Source organism: Brachionichthys hirsutus, chromosome 12, assembly GCF_040956055.1.
Source record: "Brachionichthys hirsutus isolate HB-005 chromosome 12, CSIRO-AGI_Bhir_v1, whole genome shotgun sequence".
Classification (NCBI taxonomy): domain Eukaryota; kingdom Metazoa; phylum Chordata; class Actinopteri; order Lophiiformes; family Brachionichthyidae; genus Brachionichthys; species Brachionichthys hirsutus.
In genome coordinates, this window is record NC_090908.1 from 9845006 (window position 1) to 9863668 (window position 18663).

General features: G+C 43.0%; 1 protein-coding gene across 1 annotated transcript; it reads left to right on the forward strand.

Moving 5' to 3' along the window:
* Window positions 1-2755: 2755 nt before the first annotated feature.
* ramp1 (receptor activity modifying protein 1) lies at window positions 2756-10478 on the forward strand. The gene is made up of 3 exons (XM_068746556.1): window positions 2756-2768; window positions 3957-4095; window positions 10223-10478. The coding sequence occupies exons 1-3, from the start codon at window positions 2756-2758 to the stop codon at window positions 10476-10478; spliced, it is 408 nt and encodes a 135-aa protein (XP_068602657.1).
* Window positions 10479-18663: the final 8185 nt, after the last annotated feature.

The window sequence follows — 18663 nt, forward strand, 5'->3', positions numbered from 1 at the left end:
TGCAGAAATGTAGCACTCCAGTTGAATATAAATAAGGAAATGCAATATCGTATTTCACATGGGCACGATTCGGAGAAAAATGCATGTCTTTATCATGCTGTAGAAAGATCTCTGCATGTGTCAATGTTCTTTGAATCTATATTCCTGGATTATTGTGACGTGCAAAAACGCTTCTCCTGGCTGACTCAAACGGGTAAACACCACCATGCCGATTGCCCTGGTTTTCCTTCATCATTCTTTGGGGCCTGACTGTGTTCATCTTCATCAGATGGCCCTCCTGTTGCATCCTGGGCCGGGTTAATCACAAATAGCACTTCAGCAACTCTGGCATCAATCAACCCCCATCTTCCACGAGAGCCTGCTCTTCAAACGGCCTAGGGAGGATGAAGGAACGTGTCTCAGCTTACAAAACAGCAGATGCTCGCCCTATTCATAGAAGCAGCAAGCAGCCTGCCATCACGAGAGAGCTTGTTGACCTGGGAGGGATCGGCGACCTGTCCACTAACCATCTCCTCGACACCAGGGAGGAGGGCTCAGCTGAATGCCTGATGAAGGGGGCGACGCCCGTTGGATCTAAAGGTCCTCGAAGCCCTTTTCCACCAGAGGATTTGTGAAGCGTGACCTTTTCCCTCCTTTGAGGAAGCCATCCTTTCCCATCTGTACCTTGGAACAAGGATCCCACCTAAACCTCCTCCTCCTCCTCCTCTACATCTGAGGCGTGGGGGTCGCAGGTCAGGCAGCATCCCTGTGAAACAAGTGATTTCATGGCAGATGGAGGTTTGGACAGGCAGCACAACCAGGGTTCTGGGTCTGGTGTCTCAGGGAGGCTTTGCCTGGAGAGGAAAGTCCGGCTTTAACCAAAGGGCACCTTGCCTCTATAACAAAGCAGTTCCTGCAGGGGGCCGGGTCCCCTGATCTTCCATAGTCTGGCTACACCCCTGGCAGGACACGCTCCCTCACTCTTTCCTTCTCACGGTCTTAATCGTGCCTGTTTTCTACGGGCTTCTTCTTATTCTTGCGATTAATGATGACATTTGCTTGTCGTTTTCCCAGGCTCGGATGTACTCGTGTACTTAATGCTGATAAGACGGCAAAATTAGTATTTGAGAGCAGTACAACGCAGAGAGATGAAAGAAGGGAGGGTTTGCCCTGTCTATCAGGGTCTCTCGATTTGTCTCTTTGTCAACATCAACCCTTTAGGTATAAGACCCACAGCGCTGCAACATCAAAAGTTTACTTATTTTTAAAACCCAGAGAAGCTTTGGTTTGGCCTGAAGCAAAGATGGAATAAAGCAAGACAGGATATTGATTTTCTCATCAAACAGAATTGGTATTAAGCTTTTAAACGTGCAGTACACTTGCTAAAAAGAAGGAGGAGGGAAGAACAAGAGAAGTGTTTAAAGGTTGCCCAAACTGAATGTTTCAGTGAATAAATGACTGAAAGACCAAGATGAGAAACTAAAATCTGTAACATGAAATAGACATGGAATGGAAATGTCCAGGTCTCAGCATGAAACCTGTGAGAAAAGTGGGATGAGAAATGGAAATTCTCCTCTAGTACTGCATGAAATCAGATGATTCATTAATAAAAAGTATTAAAATCTCAAGGGAGTGGGTGTTTTGACGTTAGCTACGGGTGAGAGTCCAGCAATGGTCAAAAATAAAGCCGATAAAAGGCAAAATGTAACGATACCCTTCTCCAATGAATTATCTGTAAGAATATGTTGACCGCCTTAGACGGATGGTGGTTCCTTTAGTCGTAGCCTTTGACAGAAAGCATACTCTGCCACGTGCAGAATCACAGCATCACATGACCAGAAGATGTTGATTGTGATCTTTCAGTAATCACCTTCAAGAAAAGAAGAAGAAACGAAGCGATGATACTGAGATGTTAGTCCGATGCAGTACTGCATTTTCGTCAACGCACAGTACGAAGAATTTGCATCTTTCTCCCAAGAGCTTCCTTACGCTGCCAGCCGATGCTTCGTGTGACCGTGGGCTACTTGCAGAGGAGCACTGAGAAGCACTTTCACAGATTCTAATCCCTCCTGTAATTTGTTGATGGATTTGAATAAATTAATCTGTCAGCAAACCCAGCTGTGTCTGTAATTAACATATTTTTTGCCCAGAGGAGCCCGAAAACGAAAACAGAACTTTGGATCATGGTGGTCGGCCAAGTCCTCTTTCGAAAACAAAGTCGAGCTGAGATCGTTCACAGAGGAATGGCCTTTTTCAAAAATGTTTAAAGCACTTTTAAGACTGCATTGCCGCATTTACATTTCATAAGTGAGTCAGTAGCGAGGAATCAAAAAAGATTAAATTCCACTGAGGTGAAATGTGCCTCATCTATATTTAGACCGTCACGTCATCCGACTTGAATCTCGTCATCAGCGGCGTGTCCGCTGCCCTCTCCCCGCTGCACGTTGCACCTGAATCTTTCCTCTGCGTTCCATCGTAACCTATTTCTTCTCACTTATACAAATCCCCGAGTCACGGCTTGAGCCTTGTGCTACTTCTTGTTTATTCCAGATCCATGTTGTCAAGCCTAACTTCAGATGCTTTCTCTTGAACAGAAGAGTCTACATTTCTAAGTCGTTCCAGAGGGCGGTGTGGAAGCTGCAAATGAAACATCCAATCCATCTCTTTTCTGACATGTTTTTTCTTCCTGTCATCAAACAGAAATGGAAAAAACCTCACGCATAGACTCGCTGTGAGATCAAATCATTTTCTCCATTTGTCTAGCGTCTTATGCAACATGGATGATCAGAGTAAACATACTTGGAAAAGACACACAGTCCACTGAAGCAGCTCAACTGGCTTCCAGAGAGAGAGAGAGAGAGAGAGAGAGAGAGGAGTGCATTCTGGTAAATCCCCACAGAGGAGAAAGAGAGGGAGAGAGGCAACATGTGCCAGGTCAAAGGTCGCACGCTGTTTACTTACTGGAATGCCATCAGCTTCAATATCACAGGGTTCTTGTGTGTAACATGATCAGACACTTTGACGGAGAGCAGCCTTAATGAACAGGTCGAGTCAGGTCAAGTCAAGTTGATGCAGCTCAGCATTGCATTTAGCGCAGCGTCTCAGCGGGTGTCCAAATATATCTGTGGGCTAATAATGTGAATTAATGTCTTCCTCCACCCAGGAGAAGGGCACTGTGATCGTTACAGGCGCCCCCAGGACTAGATAAAAGTGGTCCACGTCCAAAGCGGGCGCATTACTGACTCACAAAGGAAATGTAATGCCACTGGAAAGTTTTTTATTTTGGCAACATAGGATGATTTTACGTGTTTTAAGTGTTTTCTTGATAAAGATGATGTGCTTTTTTCAGCCTGGTCATTGGTTTCTGATCATTCACTGTGTAAAACGAAGCATTTTCACACGTTCGCGACTCTGCAACAGTTTTTAACGGTGGCCGCTAACTAGCATTGCTTAAGAAATTAACATCTGCTTTCTTGAAATGAAGTAGAGATTATCTTATTTTAGCATGACATTTGGGCACAGGTTAAAAAAACAACAACAAACAGGTTCAGTCTGAAGATAAAAGGTCAAACAAAAGCCTTTTTTCTGATGTTAAACTATTTCTTCAGATTGGCTATGAATCATCAGCTGATAGACTTTCCACCAGATTCGGTCTGGTAATGGATGTTCTGTTCCATTACCTCCATGAAGCATCACATTCTTATTCCTTCTTCTCCTTTCTCCCCTGCATTAAGATAATTTGACCCGACTCGTTTATTAGGACACGCAGTCCTAGTCCTAGAAACATTTTAGCCGCGTGAATCCATCCCACGGCTCCCAATCATTACATCCTCCTGTGTGTCACGTTTTGGGGTCGTGTGAGGTATTAATATATCGAGCAGACAGCAACTCTTAGTCCAACCAGGCCATAGAGGACACATACTAAATGCAATTTGTGTCCATTTGTGTTTTTCTCACTCACATTTCTCTTTCCAAAGCAGTGTTTCACTGCGTGTCTGCGCTGGGATGTGGGCCCCACTATGAATTAGCCATCGAGGAGTTCTGCCTGGCCAAATTCAGACTGGACATGCAAGAACTGGACCAGAGACATTGGTGCAGCTGGGAGGACACAGTTGAGTGAGTAGGACGAACGTGCATCCACACAAAGTCCACATCCCAGTGTGAACAGAAAAGCGGTTTTACATTCCCACTGATGCAAACAACCCATAATGAACTTATTACATGGCCTCCGCCTCGGCAGCGGTGATAATGCCCCGAATCAGCACGTTCGTCCCGTTTGTTAGTTTTAATGCAGGAACGTAAACACCTGAATGTGATTATAATGTGTGACACTCCACAATGGTCGCCACACAAACAACCGTCATTCATTCATGCTGATCCGGTGTGAGAGTGTGTTGCCATGAGACATGTAGAGCTGTTTATTCATGGATGGAGGTCTGTACAGTCATCCAACATTTTGGTCACTTTCCAAAAGCTGATCAGACGCCGGCTGAGAGACAACAGAGGGAGACGGTTAGTGCGAAGAACAAAGGCTATACGCTTTTGTGCGTGTGCAAATATTATCTTTGTGCTCACTGTAAGCGACGGCTGGAGCCACAGGTATTCAGAGTTACTCTGTGAGGGTCATGTGGCTGCACTGGCTGATTGGCCTACGACTCACACCTGTTTTCTGCTTCTCATCCCGGACACACCTGAGGCTGATTACGACCTGCCTTCATAAGCCCTGCTCCGCCCGCTGTTCCCAGTCGGACTATTTTTCATGGATCGCGTCCCTGCGTGCAGAACGTCTTTCTGCCGCTCCTCATCCCTGGGATCTGCCTTTGTCAGAGTTTTGTATTTTGAGCTTGCTTATTTGGTTTGTTCTTTTGGCTGTGTCTTTTTGTTTAACAAGATATTTTCATTGGGCTCCGGCCACCCCGTAACCCGTGCGCAGCTCCGGGATAGTGACTCGACTGATGAACATTCCAGTAAAGCTTATAGTCACGTTTGTACTGTCTCCGTCCTCTGTTTCTTGGGGTCCTCTCGCACCAGTCCGTAACATACTCCCTTGATTAGAGAGCTGGTTTTTGGCGTCCTGGCAGCTATAAGTAATAACAATGAAGGCCCTATGCTGAACTATCCTATCCGGGTGTATTACCACGCTGTGTACCCGAGAAACAACGGAGCGGATTAAAAAATTAGTTTAAGTCCGGTTCCCTTTACTTTTCATGGTTGGTGTATAAAGATAGCAAGAACAATTTAGAACCTTTTGGTGATGATCCAGATCACCATGTTGATGGTTTAAATCCCGTTAGGAAGGGAATGAGCTGCTTGGCAGAGGTCTGCGCTCTCTGAGGGCTTTTCTAGTTTGTAATGTATCCTCAAATGTCTTAATAATAATATATATATAAAAAATATATTTTTAATGATTTGCTGAGATCTATTTATACAGTATTACTGCAACACAGCCTGCCAGGGTAAGGATCATCAACAAACACACTCATGCCACTTTATTTGGACATGGCAGTGACATTCAGTCCGTTCGGTTGGAGCAATGACCTTTTATAGCAAAAGCTTTTTTTCACTTTATTTTTACTCTCAGGGGGGGACCTCGCAATGTATGAGAGTAGCGATGAGAATTCCACTGGAAGAGTTGATCCCCTTTGATAGACAGACAAACTTTACATTTTAATTTATCACCACATGATGTTGGTATCTGCAGAGCGAGGTGAGCGGCGTCAGGCCATCCTGGGCCCAACAGGATAGCTGAAACGAACGCGATTGGATGTTTCTAATCACCTGATTCAGCTGGTTTCACCTCTCCATTGGACCCATCCAACTTTCCAAGCGCATGCAAATAATCTTCGTATTTTATGTAAATGTATGGAAATCCCTGTCTGCCAGAAGATTAGATAATCACATATCACGCATCAAATGCAAAAAAAAAAAGCAGCAATGAATACATTTGTTTACATCAGCTGTGGTGAAAACTGCTGTTCTGCAAGACTCAAAATCCCAGAGTCAAATATTAGCATATATGTGCTGATTTATGCATCAATAGTGCAACTATTTGGATTTGACATCAACTGAAATGCGGTTGAAAAAGTGTCGACATAAGAACTGCTGAAGAGGAAAAATATGGATTGATAAAGGATGTGGTATTCAGCCATCGCGCCCAATTACTCGGTGCCAGGAGCATCTCTGCACAATGAAAGCAAGCGTTTAATTGCTTCATGCCGATGGGTCATTAAGCGTCTGGGGACGTCTCAGTTCCCGGCTCTGCAGCCATAACAATGGGAAACGAGCCACGGGGACCCAATGTGTGCTTTAATCCAGTGACCACAGTGATTATATAAAAAAAAAAAAATCACAACTCAATCATAGTGGTTCTCCCTAATAGGAGCATCATTAGAGCAGCAGCGCATCATTAGCCATCGTTGTTGTGCAACCAAAGATTTCAAAACTCAGTGAATCTGTTTAAAGAAGCCTGTGGAGTTCAACTAGAGATTCAGTTTAACCCTTTGAGCCTTTTGATTGTTGTTTGAATGTCAGCTGAGCAGAAAGTAGCATCACATACACACAGAATGTAGTACGATCAAGCGTACACAGGAATAGCATCAACAAATATATTGATATTTCTGTGACGCTTTGAGCACGCCATGAAAAAACAGGAGACGCTGATGTGCAATAAGAAGTGCCGGAAATGCCTGCACCTCCAAGACTTTACAGCGACACACACAACTCATCTAGTACTATGTGTATTTCATAAACACTGGGGCGGGGGGGCTTCTTGGATTAGCATTTGCCATATATACAAACCAGACACAAGATCTCCAAGGAGAGGGACATAAAAAGGCTTTCCCCCCCCCAACCATCTGCTTATAATTCCATGTAGTCTATGGGAAGCCTTCATCACAACTCCTCCATTCTTCTCAATGACGATGCCACTTAAACATGGGAAGAGCCACGCGATGGTCATGGCGACCATATGTGGTGCTTTTGTCACAGCAAACGTGTTTAAGGTGTTTTTGATTAGTTGGGTTTAGTCTTTTTTTTGCTGTAAGATATAAGACTTCATTGTGATTGTGGATTTGTATCAGTAATTGATAGCTATCCAACTTGGAGCCGTTCTGTGCGGAGCGTGCATGTTCTCCCCGTGTCTGCGTGGGGTTTCTCCGGGTTCTCCGGTCTAGAGGTATTTTCACCACCCGGGTCCTTCCCGGTTCTGTGCAGCATACAACGCCGTTACACAGTGACGGAGGAGGCTTTCTGAGACTCCTCTGAAAGTCTCCGTTTAAAAATAGCTGCGTTTCTTAGTAGTTTACAAGCGTTCGCTCTTCTGTGCGACTGCTGGGGGGTTTCCGGATAGCCAGTCATGCATGCCTGTCAGCCGTCTGTAATAATTTAAAACCCCTTTTGTGGATGCGCTCTCATCGGGTTAACATGCAAAGCCAGGGCCAAACCCCCCCCCCCCCAGTGAGCTCAGTAGCGTGGAAAGCTCATCGGCGTTCGCTTTCTGTGGACCTCTGTGATTAAACAGCTGATTAGTTGCTGATTGCAAACCGTTTCTGTATGTTTTTACTACCCTGATGACTAAATAGCATCCAGAATAGCCTGGATTGCTGCACGTTTGACAGAATGAAGCGATGCTGATATTTCCCTCAGTTAAAATATTTCTTGCTTTATCGGTTGATGAAAGCAGCCATCGAGCTTTGGAGATAATCAAACTGGCATTCAACACGTCTCCTTCCACATTCGCGCCCCTCGTCTTCTTCCGAAAAGGAGAAACAAATCAGATCCCTTCTCTCGCCCTTCTTTTTCTGCACAGTTCAATTCTTTTTGAAGTGAACGCTGCCGTCCCCGGAGAACACGTGACTGCTGGCAGCTATTTTCCTGCTTTAATTGAGTCCCTTGTTCTGAGTCTTTGCACCAGCACCCCAGACTGTGAAAACGCACTGGTTCCACCGGTGGCCTCGGTTGAGTTGAGTTCCTTTTATTAAAGTTTAAACACACGACAGCATTATTAGTCCAACACGCTCTGCTCTGTGGACGTCTGGAAGTGGAATAATCAAACGGCGTCGAGGCCTTTCTCAAGTCACAGGAGCAGCTTTTCTCTGTCTTGATTTGATCTATTCTTCATCCAGGTTTTATTTATTCTTCAGTCGTCTGATCAAACTACCGAGAGCAGCATGACGCTGTCTCACAAAGCTGCCTCGCTCTCATCGTCTACAAATAAATATAGTCAGTTAGGAATGGCCTTTCTCTCGCTCTGCATCTGCTTTTACTTTTTACTGCATTTCCAAGGTGCTACACTTTTTAATGTGAAAATGACGACTGTATTATTTATCATCTCCATCAAAGCAGAGACTTATTTCCATATTGTATATACTGTATAAATGTGTGTGTATAGCTTTCTTTTAGCTTCATTGATCTTATTTTATGCCAAATACATGCAATTTCACATGCAGAGGATATGACAGGTGGGTTATGTAGATTTTCACGGGAACATATATTTACGTACGTACGTATGTGTGTATTATCAGTTGATCCAAAGAGATTTTAAAGAGGTGCCAGAGTACGTAATTCCATCAGCGTTTGAAATAACAACCTTTGCATGAAGTTGCATCATTTCTTCATGTAAATAACGCCAGATGTATTTCTCCTCTGCTTCAATGCTTGGACTGAGACAATTTAGAGTCGACACTAGCATTTCACTGTAACTAAAGTTCATATAAAATAATAATAGTAGCGTAAAAAGGTGGAACATATGGCATCCTGGATCGCCACAAGAAGCTCCTGGGTTCAAATCCACCTGAAGACTTTTCTGCTTGAGTTCATGCATGTTCTCCAAAAAATGTGCAGTAGAGGCAAAGTGACGCTTTGAATCTTCCTGTAGGTGCAAACGAGAGTGAGAATCGCTGTTTGTCTTTCTATAGGATGAAATGGTGATTTCTTATTGACACAGAGAAAACAAGCAATATACATATGCTAATTTTCCTCGTCAAACCTCTGTTCCCGTTAGACCGGCAGCGTGGCCAGGAATCGCTTTCCTTGTGTTTTGTGCAACTTTGAGGACGAAGCAGAAAAGCAGGCAGAAGCCGCTATGCCGCTCTGCAGAGCTGGCCTCAAGCAAAGCGGCTTTGAGCTGTTCCCATCTAAAAAAACAAAAAATCTGCAAGAAGAACTTCATAGCGGGACGCATCATCAAAAGCTGTGGGAATTTTAGAATTAGAATACCAATATGTGGCAGCAGAGAGAGGCCCTGATGACTAATCCATGCCAGCCTCAAAACATTGACATGAATATCCTTGAAAATCTAAATAAACAACGAGCGGAATTATATGAGGATTAATAGTTCGTAGAAAACAAAGGGGGCTGGGTCAGTATGCAGTATGTGTCGTCTCTGTTACTGTATAAAAGTGAAGTTCAAACCTATACGCAGAAAATATATTTGTATTATATATCTATAAATGTGTGAACATATCTATAAATGGGAAACCCAATGGGTGATCCCAGAAACAGGAATTGTATGCTGCATTTTCTAACTGCTTAGACCTAATGATTACCTTAATTATGGTTTGGTGAGCTCCTAGGCTTGTATTACCATGGAGGAAGAACACACGCACACACGCACACACACACCTACACACGGTACAAACAATACACAGTGAAGCACCTCCTCCTCACTCTTCTTTTCTACAGGATCTCTAATGGTGAAGGACAAGTGTTTTGTACCAGAGCCATCTGGATAGTCTGGTAGTCCTGAGTTACACATCTCATTCTACCTCACAACAATTGTGTGTGTGTGTGTGTGTGTGTGTGTGTGTGTGTGTTTATTGGACAGGAATTAAGCTTGTTTTTCAACAATTGACATTTAAAATCGTTCAGTTGTACTTTAAAGCGTTTAACTAAAAATTAAGATTGTTGCTCATTGGCTCACATTAAAGCGTCTGATGGACTATTTTGACGTGAATAAAGAAATCAATGGATCAATTGATTTATCTGAACCTACTCCTTAAACCAACAGTTGAATCTTTTTCAGCACATGCTCCATCCTTCCAACAGGTTTCATGCAAACGAGTAGCTATTTATTTATCATTGATTAAAAAAAAAAAAGGGGGGGGGGGGTCAAAATAAAACCTGTATATTTCAATGTAATTTTTTTTCAACACTCCAGAATTAAATGGGTAATTAAGGGCCCAATCAATCAGGCGATTCTTTTGATTTCAGTGTTAATCCTTCCTTTTCTGTCATCTACATTTAGACTCTACGGCGAGCTGACAAACTGCACGTACCTGGTGGCGTTGAAGATGGAGTGCTTCTGGCCCAACAGGCTGGTGGATGAGTTCTTCATCCGGGTGCACAAGCACTACTTCCACGACTGCTCGCTGTCCGGACGCCTCCTGAGGGACCCGCCCAACCGCATCCTGGGCCCCTTCATTGCAGTGCCCATCCTGGTTACCCTCCTCATGACGGCCCTGGTGGTGTGGAGGAGCAAACGCAGTGAGGGGATTGTGTAGTGAACGAGGGGCAAAGGTGGCGAGACTCAAGACAAGAGGTACTTTAAAGCCTCGGAGAAACCCTCATGAGTGTTTGGGCCTTCAATAGTACTAGAATCATATTATCATTTGCTCTGGGAAGTTTTTACCAGAGCAAATACCACAATCCTACTTCAGTGCTCGACTGCACATCGTTGTAAAGCCTTTTACCTCCAAATCTCCTGCCGCACCAACACAATATCATGGATCGCCGGAGGTACGGGCCGAGGTAGCGACTGGAGAAAAGATAAATGATAAATGAATCAATAAACGTTGGAACGCAGTGCTATTTATCTACACATGCAAGAAATAAGAACTTATTTTTGGAGAGCTTTGAATGAGTTAGTATTTGTTACAGCAACGCAGGAAATGCAATGAGGGACAAGAATCCTGTTCGCCACAGAGGACAAGCACTCTCCCCGTTGTGAGGGAAGACGTGTATACATTAATATACTGTAAATATATACAATGGGTATCTTATGAGATTATACTGGATGTCAGTGGATTGTCTTTTAACACAATAAAATATTGCACACTAAATTAGTTTTCCCCAGAGTCCTGATTTTAACACTGGACTCACACATCTAGTGACAAAATAAAGGATCCGTTTCATTTTCGCTTCCTGGCTTTTACGAGACTCGGTGAGAGAATGGAATACAAAGCAATTATTCCATTCCACAAAACACCTGGAAAATCCAGAAGACATGCAGGAGACAAGGACCAAAGACAAAGCGGACGTACGTCAAACAAGAGTCGTGGCCCTAATTTAAATGGGCCGCGGTGTTCTGTAGCTTCCATGTTCTATCAACAAGGAAACGAAAATTCATTTGAGCAGAAACAGGTGGAAACAGCGAGGACAATGAAGCCCAGCATAAAAGCAGCGGATAATTCACCCAAAACTCTCGCTCCTTTTCCTCCCTCTGCTATTCATGCTGGTAAATATTTAGATTCCACATGATCAATTATAATACTGAGGAAAAAAAAGCAAGTGAGGAAAGTCTGCAGAAATATGGAAATAAAAGAACACAGAAAGTCACAAATTGAACAAAAGAGAAACAACAAAGCAGCAGATTATTTCTCAGATGAACGTTGCCGTAGCCTAAAGCACAGCTTGTGTATCGCGGACCATAGGTGTGTATTGATTTGTCTTTTCCAAGTGTGGCAGTGTGCTGTGTGAACGGTTTCCTCATTGATATTTTTGAACGTTCTCTTTCCTTTATAGATTCATTGACCCTTACCCCGCGTGTCAGCGAAACACACCCACACTTCCGCAGCATGATCTTACTTTGTACGATGTGCCAAGAGCTCTTGGAAAACAAAGAGAAATGTTTATTTTCTTCTTCTTTTTTCTTTCTTCAATAGAAGAAGAAGAAAGGGATTTTTTTTTAATGAACTGGAAAATATTCTGTTGGGTTGATCGTGAAATAAAAGTTGAATAAATGCTTAATTCGCGCATTTGATAGAGTAAAGATGGCAGATCTGTTTCTCAGCAGTTGGTACAATTAAATAAATATATATATGTGTGTGTGTGTCCTACATAACAAATGTTCTAGGTTCGCGCCTCTGTCTTATTTGCTTGAGTGAATTCTTTTCCTATTTTTTTTGTGAGATGTGAAATCTCTGCACATCCTCCACCATCCTGCTTTCACATGCTCACCTGCATCCACTATGAACTTTATCTTAACCTTCCGGCTTTATTATTCATAAATTGCTGACTGAAACTGATTGCAAGATCCTCAGCGAGGTTCACGAGCGCAGCGGGAGGATTTTGGAAGGCGCCATCTGAGACTGCTCTGCCTTTTGAAGCTAATTAGCAGCTAAACTCTGTTTGAAGCCTGAGGAAGTGCTCCTAGGGGCATTAATGTAGGATGAATCCGACTACAGAATCCAACCAGGTGCTTCAGACTTTAATAAAACAGCGAGAGGAAGAAAAGCGTGCCCAAGAAGCAAAGAGAGATCCCGCCGGCTTGTTTTGCTGGGCATACGGTGAATCCATCTCGTGTTTGTGACGTCAAAACGACACAGCTGTCAGAACTTTAGTCGGCAACTGCTGCTGGACGCGCAAGGCTGATTGTTACCCACAATGCTCTTTGATGCACGCAGCACATGTTGGGCGTGGACAGATGCACTGCCATCACCTTCCCAGTAGGAAACCCCTTCCCAGCGTTGTACTGGAGCGTGATTCCTCCTCACAATTAAGAGATTGTGTCAACAAAGCAATCCAACGCAATAAGAATGTAATTAAAAATGAGTGGAACCAGAGCTTTATTTAATTACGCCGATGTAGTCATTGTTTCTGTCTCTGCCTCGCATGGAAAAACCGAGGGTATCAGTGTTTTCAGCTCGCCAAGCTAATCTCCCAGCATGACAAAATGTCTCACACGACTGAGATGAGCATGTGGCTTGTCTTTTTTTTTTTAGGGAAACACAGTGAAAATAGAAACACTTCCTGGTGGATGAACCAAAACCTGTGGACAAATATGGGACTTTGTACATGCGAACATGTAGACACACCCGAGAGACAAGTAGAGAAGCTGACGGAGAGCACTTTCTCTTTCACATCTCGGCTAATTGGAAATTACACACGCTGTACATACTCACAGTGACCTGTGTGGATAAACTGCTATTTATACACAGACGACGAGGGCGAGAGGAATTCAAACCTCTGCAAAGGCGTAACATGATCACATAGTGGAATCTTGAAGTAATTTATTTTTGATTGAACCACTCAGCGATTGCCAGTTAATTAAACAACATTATTTACGGTCATGTCTGGAACCGTTGGGGCGAAGAAAAGAAAAAAAGAGTTAACCTCCTGTTGTCCTGGGTAATCTTTTTCTTACATCTAATCCAAACCAAATGTTGACTTTTTATTATTTCAGTTTAGTGTGTGTGATTTATTCACCCAGTTGAATTTCTTTCTGCTTACTTTTGTGGATGTGAAAGGTGTAATTTTAGCTGTTGTAGCTGTAATTAATTTAATAGAAACGTTTAAAGAGAGTAGAAAATGTTTGTGCAGGTCACCTTCACCGTGTCGACAAAGTAAAAGCTTTCATTTATAGTTTTTGCAGCTTTCACTGCAGTAAGATGAGCTGCTGCTGTGATCTGGAGGCACTAAAAGTAACTCTTAGGAATTTAATTGTCAATAAAGATTTTTATCAACTCATTTTACACACATCCTTCCAGTTTCTATTCATGCACTTTGTTGCTTAAATGTTGGTTTTGTGTAGACTGTCTTTGCATGATGGAAACATTCTATTTTATATTATTTCTGGAACAATTTGCATCCTGCCAGGTCTGAATGAGGCCATAAACAACATTTACATACTGCTCTCCTTTGTGTGAGTACCATAAAGGCATCATTTTGACAGATGGATGAAGTAGCACCACCAGTGGTTTTGAACCAGCCTCCTAAGCCGTGCGCTGCTAAATCAATGATGTTTGCATCATATCTGTTGTCTGCAGGAATGTTTTCTCAGTCGAGGCTGCATAATTACAGATTACCGCAGATTTATTAATCCATAAACACAGAGGTCTTCATGCTCCAACAGGTAGCGTTCAAGCATTAAACTGCTTATGGTCAGGTTCCCTCGTATAAATTTGCTTTCCCAGAGCTCTTAACAAGTATCTATTATGTATTCTATGTGTGTGAAGGATTATTTGGCATGTTGCCTTTTCAAATTCCTCGAAACACAACGAGCTCGGGGGGAAGCAACTTCATTATGATTCATTCCATGAGGAGCCAAGTCAATGCAAACAATGTCTTTTTTTTTTGTCTGTCTAATGCTGCTGTGGGCGTGCATAATAATGTTTCAGATATGCACTTTGCTGTAAAGTGCTCATAGATAATAGCCAACTCACCCAGTGGTGCTGGCACTCTGTCCCTAGAGGACATTTACATAATGGTCTCCTTGTCAAATGACAGAAAGCCATCATTTTTAAGACAGACGAAGCCTGCAATTAAGAGAGCGGAGAGTGCATGGAAGTGCAGGGTAAATGTCTGGCGTCAGAAAAGAACTAATCACTGAAGAGGAATAAGTGTTCATTTGTATCAGTTTCAAAGCAATCTCCTGCAGAGTTCTCCCTACCATTAACCGACAGGACCTCATTCTTAAACATATTCTGGAGCTGGCATCAGCTGCCTCAACGTATGAGGGCAGTAAGGTGAACTGAGGTATAACCACAGCGATTCCTGGCCTGGGCACTGTTTTTATTACATTTTATGCCTTGGGTGCTTCGCTAAATGGGTTATAACTCCAAAGTTATGAGCAATAGGTGTGGGGAAAAAAAAGTGGCAGAAATGAGGGACAGCTTGGAAACCGGCAGTGTGGCAGATAAGAGGAAGCTGAGGGGTTGCAGAAGAAAACAGAGAGGCATGAGAATAAGCACTGTATATACGGCATTACGGACAAAAATAGACCTTTAAGGAGCTCAGAGTTCAGTTCTACCGATGGATGCAATTTATTTTTTATTTTTTCCTACAGCTATAAAAACAGACGAGGAGGAGGGAAAGGAGGAATACATTAAAACGGCTCAGGACAGCTTGCTCTCACCCAAAGGGCAGAAGGAAATAACTTTGGTAATTTTGCATTACCTATTTTTCCTCTGCAGGTGTGTTCTAATGCAGTCCAAATGAAGCTTTTTGCGTCATTTTGGGTGCGAATGTCATGGAGAACCAAAATTAGTGTAAGAGTAGAAACGAATGCACCACGAATATGTTTTATCAATTTGTACATAAAAACAACTGGAAACACCACGAGTTCAAAAATAATTGATTTCTTTTTTTTTTAACCCATGGCTGCATTTGCATGGAAACCTCACTCATAATTATTCCATGAAATGTCATTGACAAATTAATCCTGAAATCCATAGGAGCAAAAATTATCTGGATGAGGATTTGCAGCAGCTCAACACCACAACAGATTGGCTGAACAACTGATGAAGAGGAGGGGCCCATCTGTCTATCATCGATGTAAACGTTCATGGTCCTATGTTGCTCTATATGATGTAACGTTACCTTAGCGTTCTGTTCATTTCATGCGCCCTATTACAGCGACTTCTTCTGACAGTTGTAAAGGGATACATGGATTTATGACATTATCATCCAATCAAAACCAGCTCCATGTTACTGCAGTGTTGTCTGCAGCCAATTTGTTTGACAAATGACCCTTCACTTAGACCCAATAATGCCCTCCTTAATGTGGCAGGCCTGCTGTCAACAGGAACTCTGCAGGGACATGCGGGGAATATGCTGCTCCATGTTATCACCCCCCTCCCCCCCTCCCCGAGGCTGTTAATGGATGTAGAAAAGTGGTCAAATTAATCAAAGCATGCTTAAGAGGGCTTTATTTAGAATTATTTTTTAGTTATGATTTATAGCATCCAGCCTTCTCATTACCCGTCTAAGGATGCCAGCGTGCACACAGGACATCAGTAAGATGGCATAGCCGGAGGGCGAGTGCACAGAATGGAATGTGCTTCCTGCAAAACCACAGGTAATGATGGGATGTGCGCTTGACAAGCGAGTGTGCACGTGTGTTGCCACATCAGATGTGTGAATGGGCTGACACTTGTTCGATGCAGTGAAACATTGGGTGTGTGAGTATTAATCTGCACACCTTCCTCACCTCTGGGCTCCATCAGTGCCCATCATCAACATCTGGCACAGGCCATCCGCTTGGCCAGTGGTATCGGCTATTTGCAGCTTGTTTTGTTTCAACACTGGTAATATGTGGAGATGAGACACAGGAGAAGGCCAGTGGGCCAGTTTGGACAACAGTATTAACGATCCCAGATGTTTTGCACTGAACTGCTTTCTCCCGCCCTCGTGTTACAGCGTGCTGGACCTGGGCTCAGTTCTTCATAGAGAGATGAGACCACAGGCTGGCAGCCGAGGAGTGTTTTTAAATGGTGTGTTTGTCTAACTTTCCGTTCATTATTTCTATGATAAAATAAAAAATACTTACCAGAAGTCAGTGAAAGAACCCACGAGAGTGTCGCTGTTATTTCCGGTATCCAGCAGCACAAGTGACATGTGGTCCAGTGGGCTGCAGATGTAGGCGAGGACATGTTGTACTCTGTCCTCAGAGACCTGAAGCTGCAGCCCGGCTCCTACGCAGAAAGCTGTTCACCGCTTTATTTGGTGCAGTACAACTCAGTCAAGCATAACTGGAGAATCGGGATTTTTATTTGTGTTTGGCTGGACGTAACCCCTGACTGAATTTTACAGAAATGACAATACAATATATTTTTTCCATTAGTAAAAAAAAAAAAGAAGCCGTTTAAGGCATTACCTCAGATACATGGCCATCAAAATGTCAATAATCCAACAGAATCACTCCAACATGCTGCAAATTATCTGTCCAATTTAATTTGAATAATCACTGGCTAATTTTAAATATTCAATTCTAATTTAATAGAGCTACTATTTGCACTCTCGGGAGTAATTTGGACATTGTCTTACCCAAATATCTCTACCTTAACAGGTTAAGATTCCAATTTTCATATACTCAAATGGACATCTGTGTTTAAATAATATTAAAAGTATTCCAACAAAAAATCTGTTCAGCGGTTAGCTGGAGTCAAATGAACGCCACCGTGTTCAGTGATGCAGAGAATGTCCCAGGGGATCTGAACCCGCAGCGATCGATGTCCTTCATCCTCCATGACCCTGCAGGACACTCTTCAGTCAGGCAAAGCAAGCGTCGTAAAGAAGCTCACTTGGTTTCATAAATTTATGCCAATTTATGCCATTCTCTCAACTTGTTCAATGAAGGTGTTGCCAAACAAAACAAGACACGTTGGTTTTATTTATTATTTATTTCTCTTTAATATATATATTTTTAAAAATGGATTACAATCTGAGAAAGAAAAGTTTGAGGATTTCAAGAACTGGTTGTTAATCTTCCTCTCCTGGCCCAAGAGATTGTGTTGAGCCAAGTGGAGATATTTCCCAAATGCATTCTGGGAAAACCCCCCATGCAAAACACACTGCTAACCTGCCAAATTGAAAGACTTATGACAAGGTATCCAACAGGACGCTAAATTTGAGTATTGGCAAGGCTAATTATTGGACTGCCATATCCTGGAGGTAACTACTACATCCTGGTAATTACACAGGATGGCTTTAAAATTAGCCTTCAATGTCTGAATGGACTAAGATCAGGATGGAAAATACACTGAGCACCAACATTCAAATTGACTTTCTATGGACCATTCATCATAATATCTTCATTTTGGCAGAGGCCACTGCCATCTGAAATTAATTTTACTTCCACTCGTAAAACAATCATTTGAGCCGCTGCATCCTGGGCCAGAACAACAAAAAGAGAGGGAACCAGAGCATGCCAGCACACCGCATCATTTTTAACACATCACCCTGTAACTGCTCACACACACACTCAACAACTAAAAACTTTCATGCACACACACACACACACCTCTCACATAAAAATTCAGTCTTCAAGAACTCCTGACATCCTTAGTAAAATGCACCGGCGGCAGATCACAGATACGTTTGCCTCATGCAGACGTGTGAACACAAAAGCTGGATGTCATGACAACAATCATAACGTTCAGATGTACGACTCAAAACTATAGGCACGACATAGGGCTGAGCAAACACGCAAACACGTCTGTGACAAACACACACCCACACACAATGACCATGCATTTCAGCCCCGAATCACCGGGGGGGTATCCCACGGTGCAACACATGAGCATCGTCACCTGGCCTTCTGCCTCCTAAACCTAGAGTAGAGTACACCAACTGCAGCGTCACCATGGTAACAGTAGCACCAAGCTACTTGACGCTGGGCTGCCACACTGCACACCTGAAGTACCACGCACATTTAATTACCAAAAAACAGAAACAGTCTCCCTCACTGAGTGAAAACCATTTTCTTGTTAGCTAGATGGCTCATTGGGAAGCTTTGAAGCTAGCTAGCTGCATGTGTCTTTCTGAATGTCTGACAATTAAGTTCTCCAAACACATCCAAACAGTGAAAACATACAATCCATATATATGAGAGAAGGAAAGGCAAAGAGACAACTTTGTTTTGTCCTTCGCGAAAGTGTCAGCTTTGAACATTCCCCCCATAGAACCAGGATTAGAGGGAACGTACGAACGCCTTTTATTCTGTACTGCTGGACGCCAACACTGAAATGG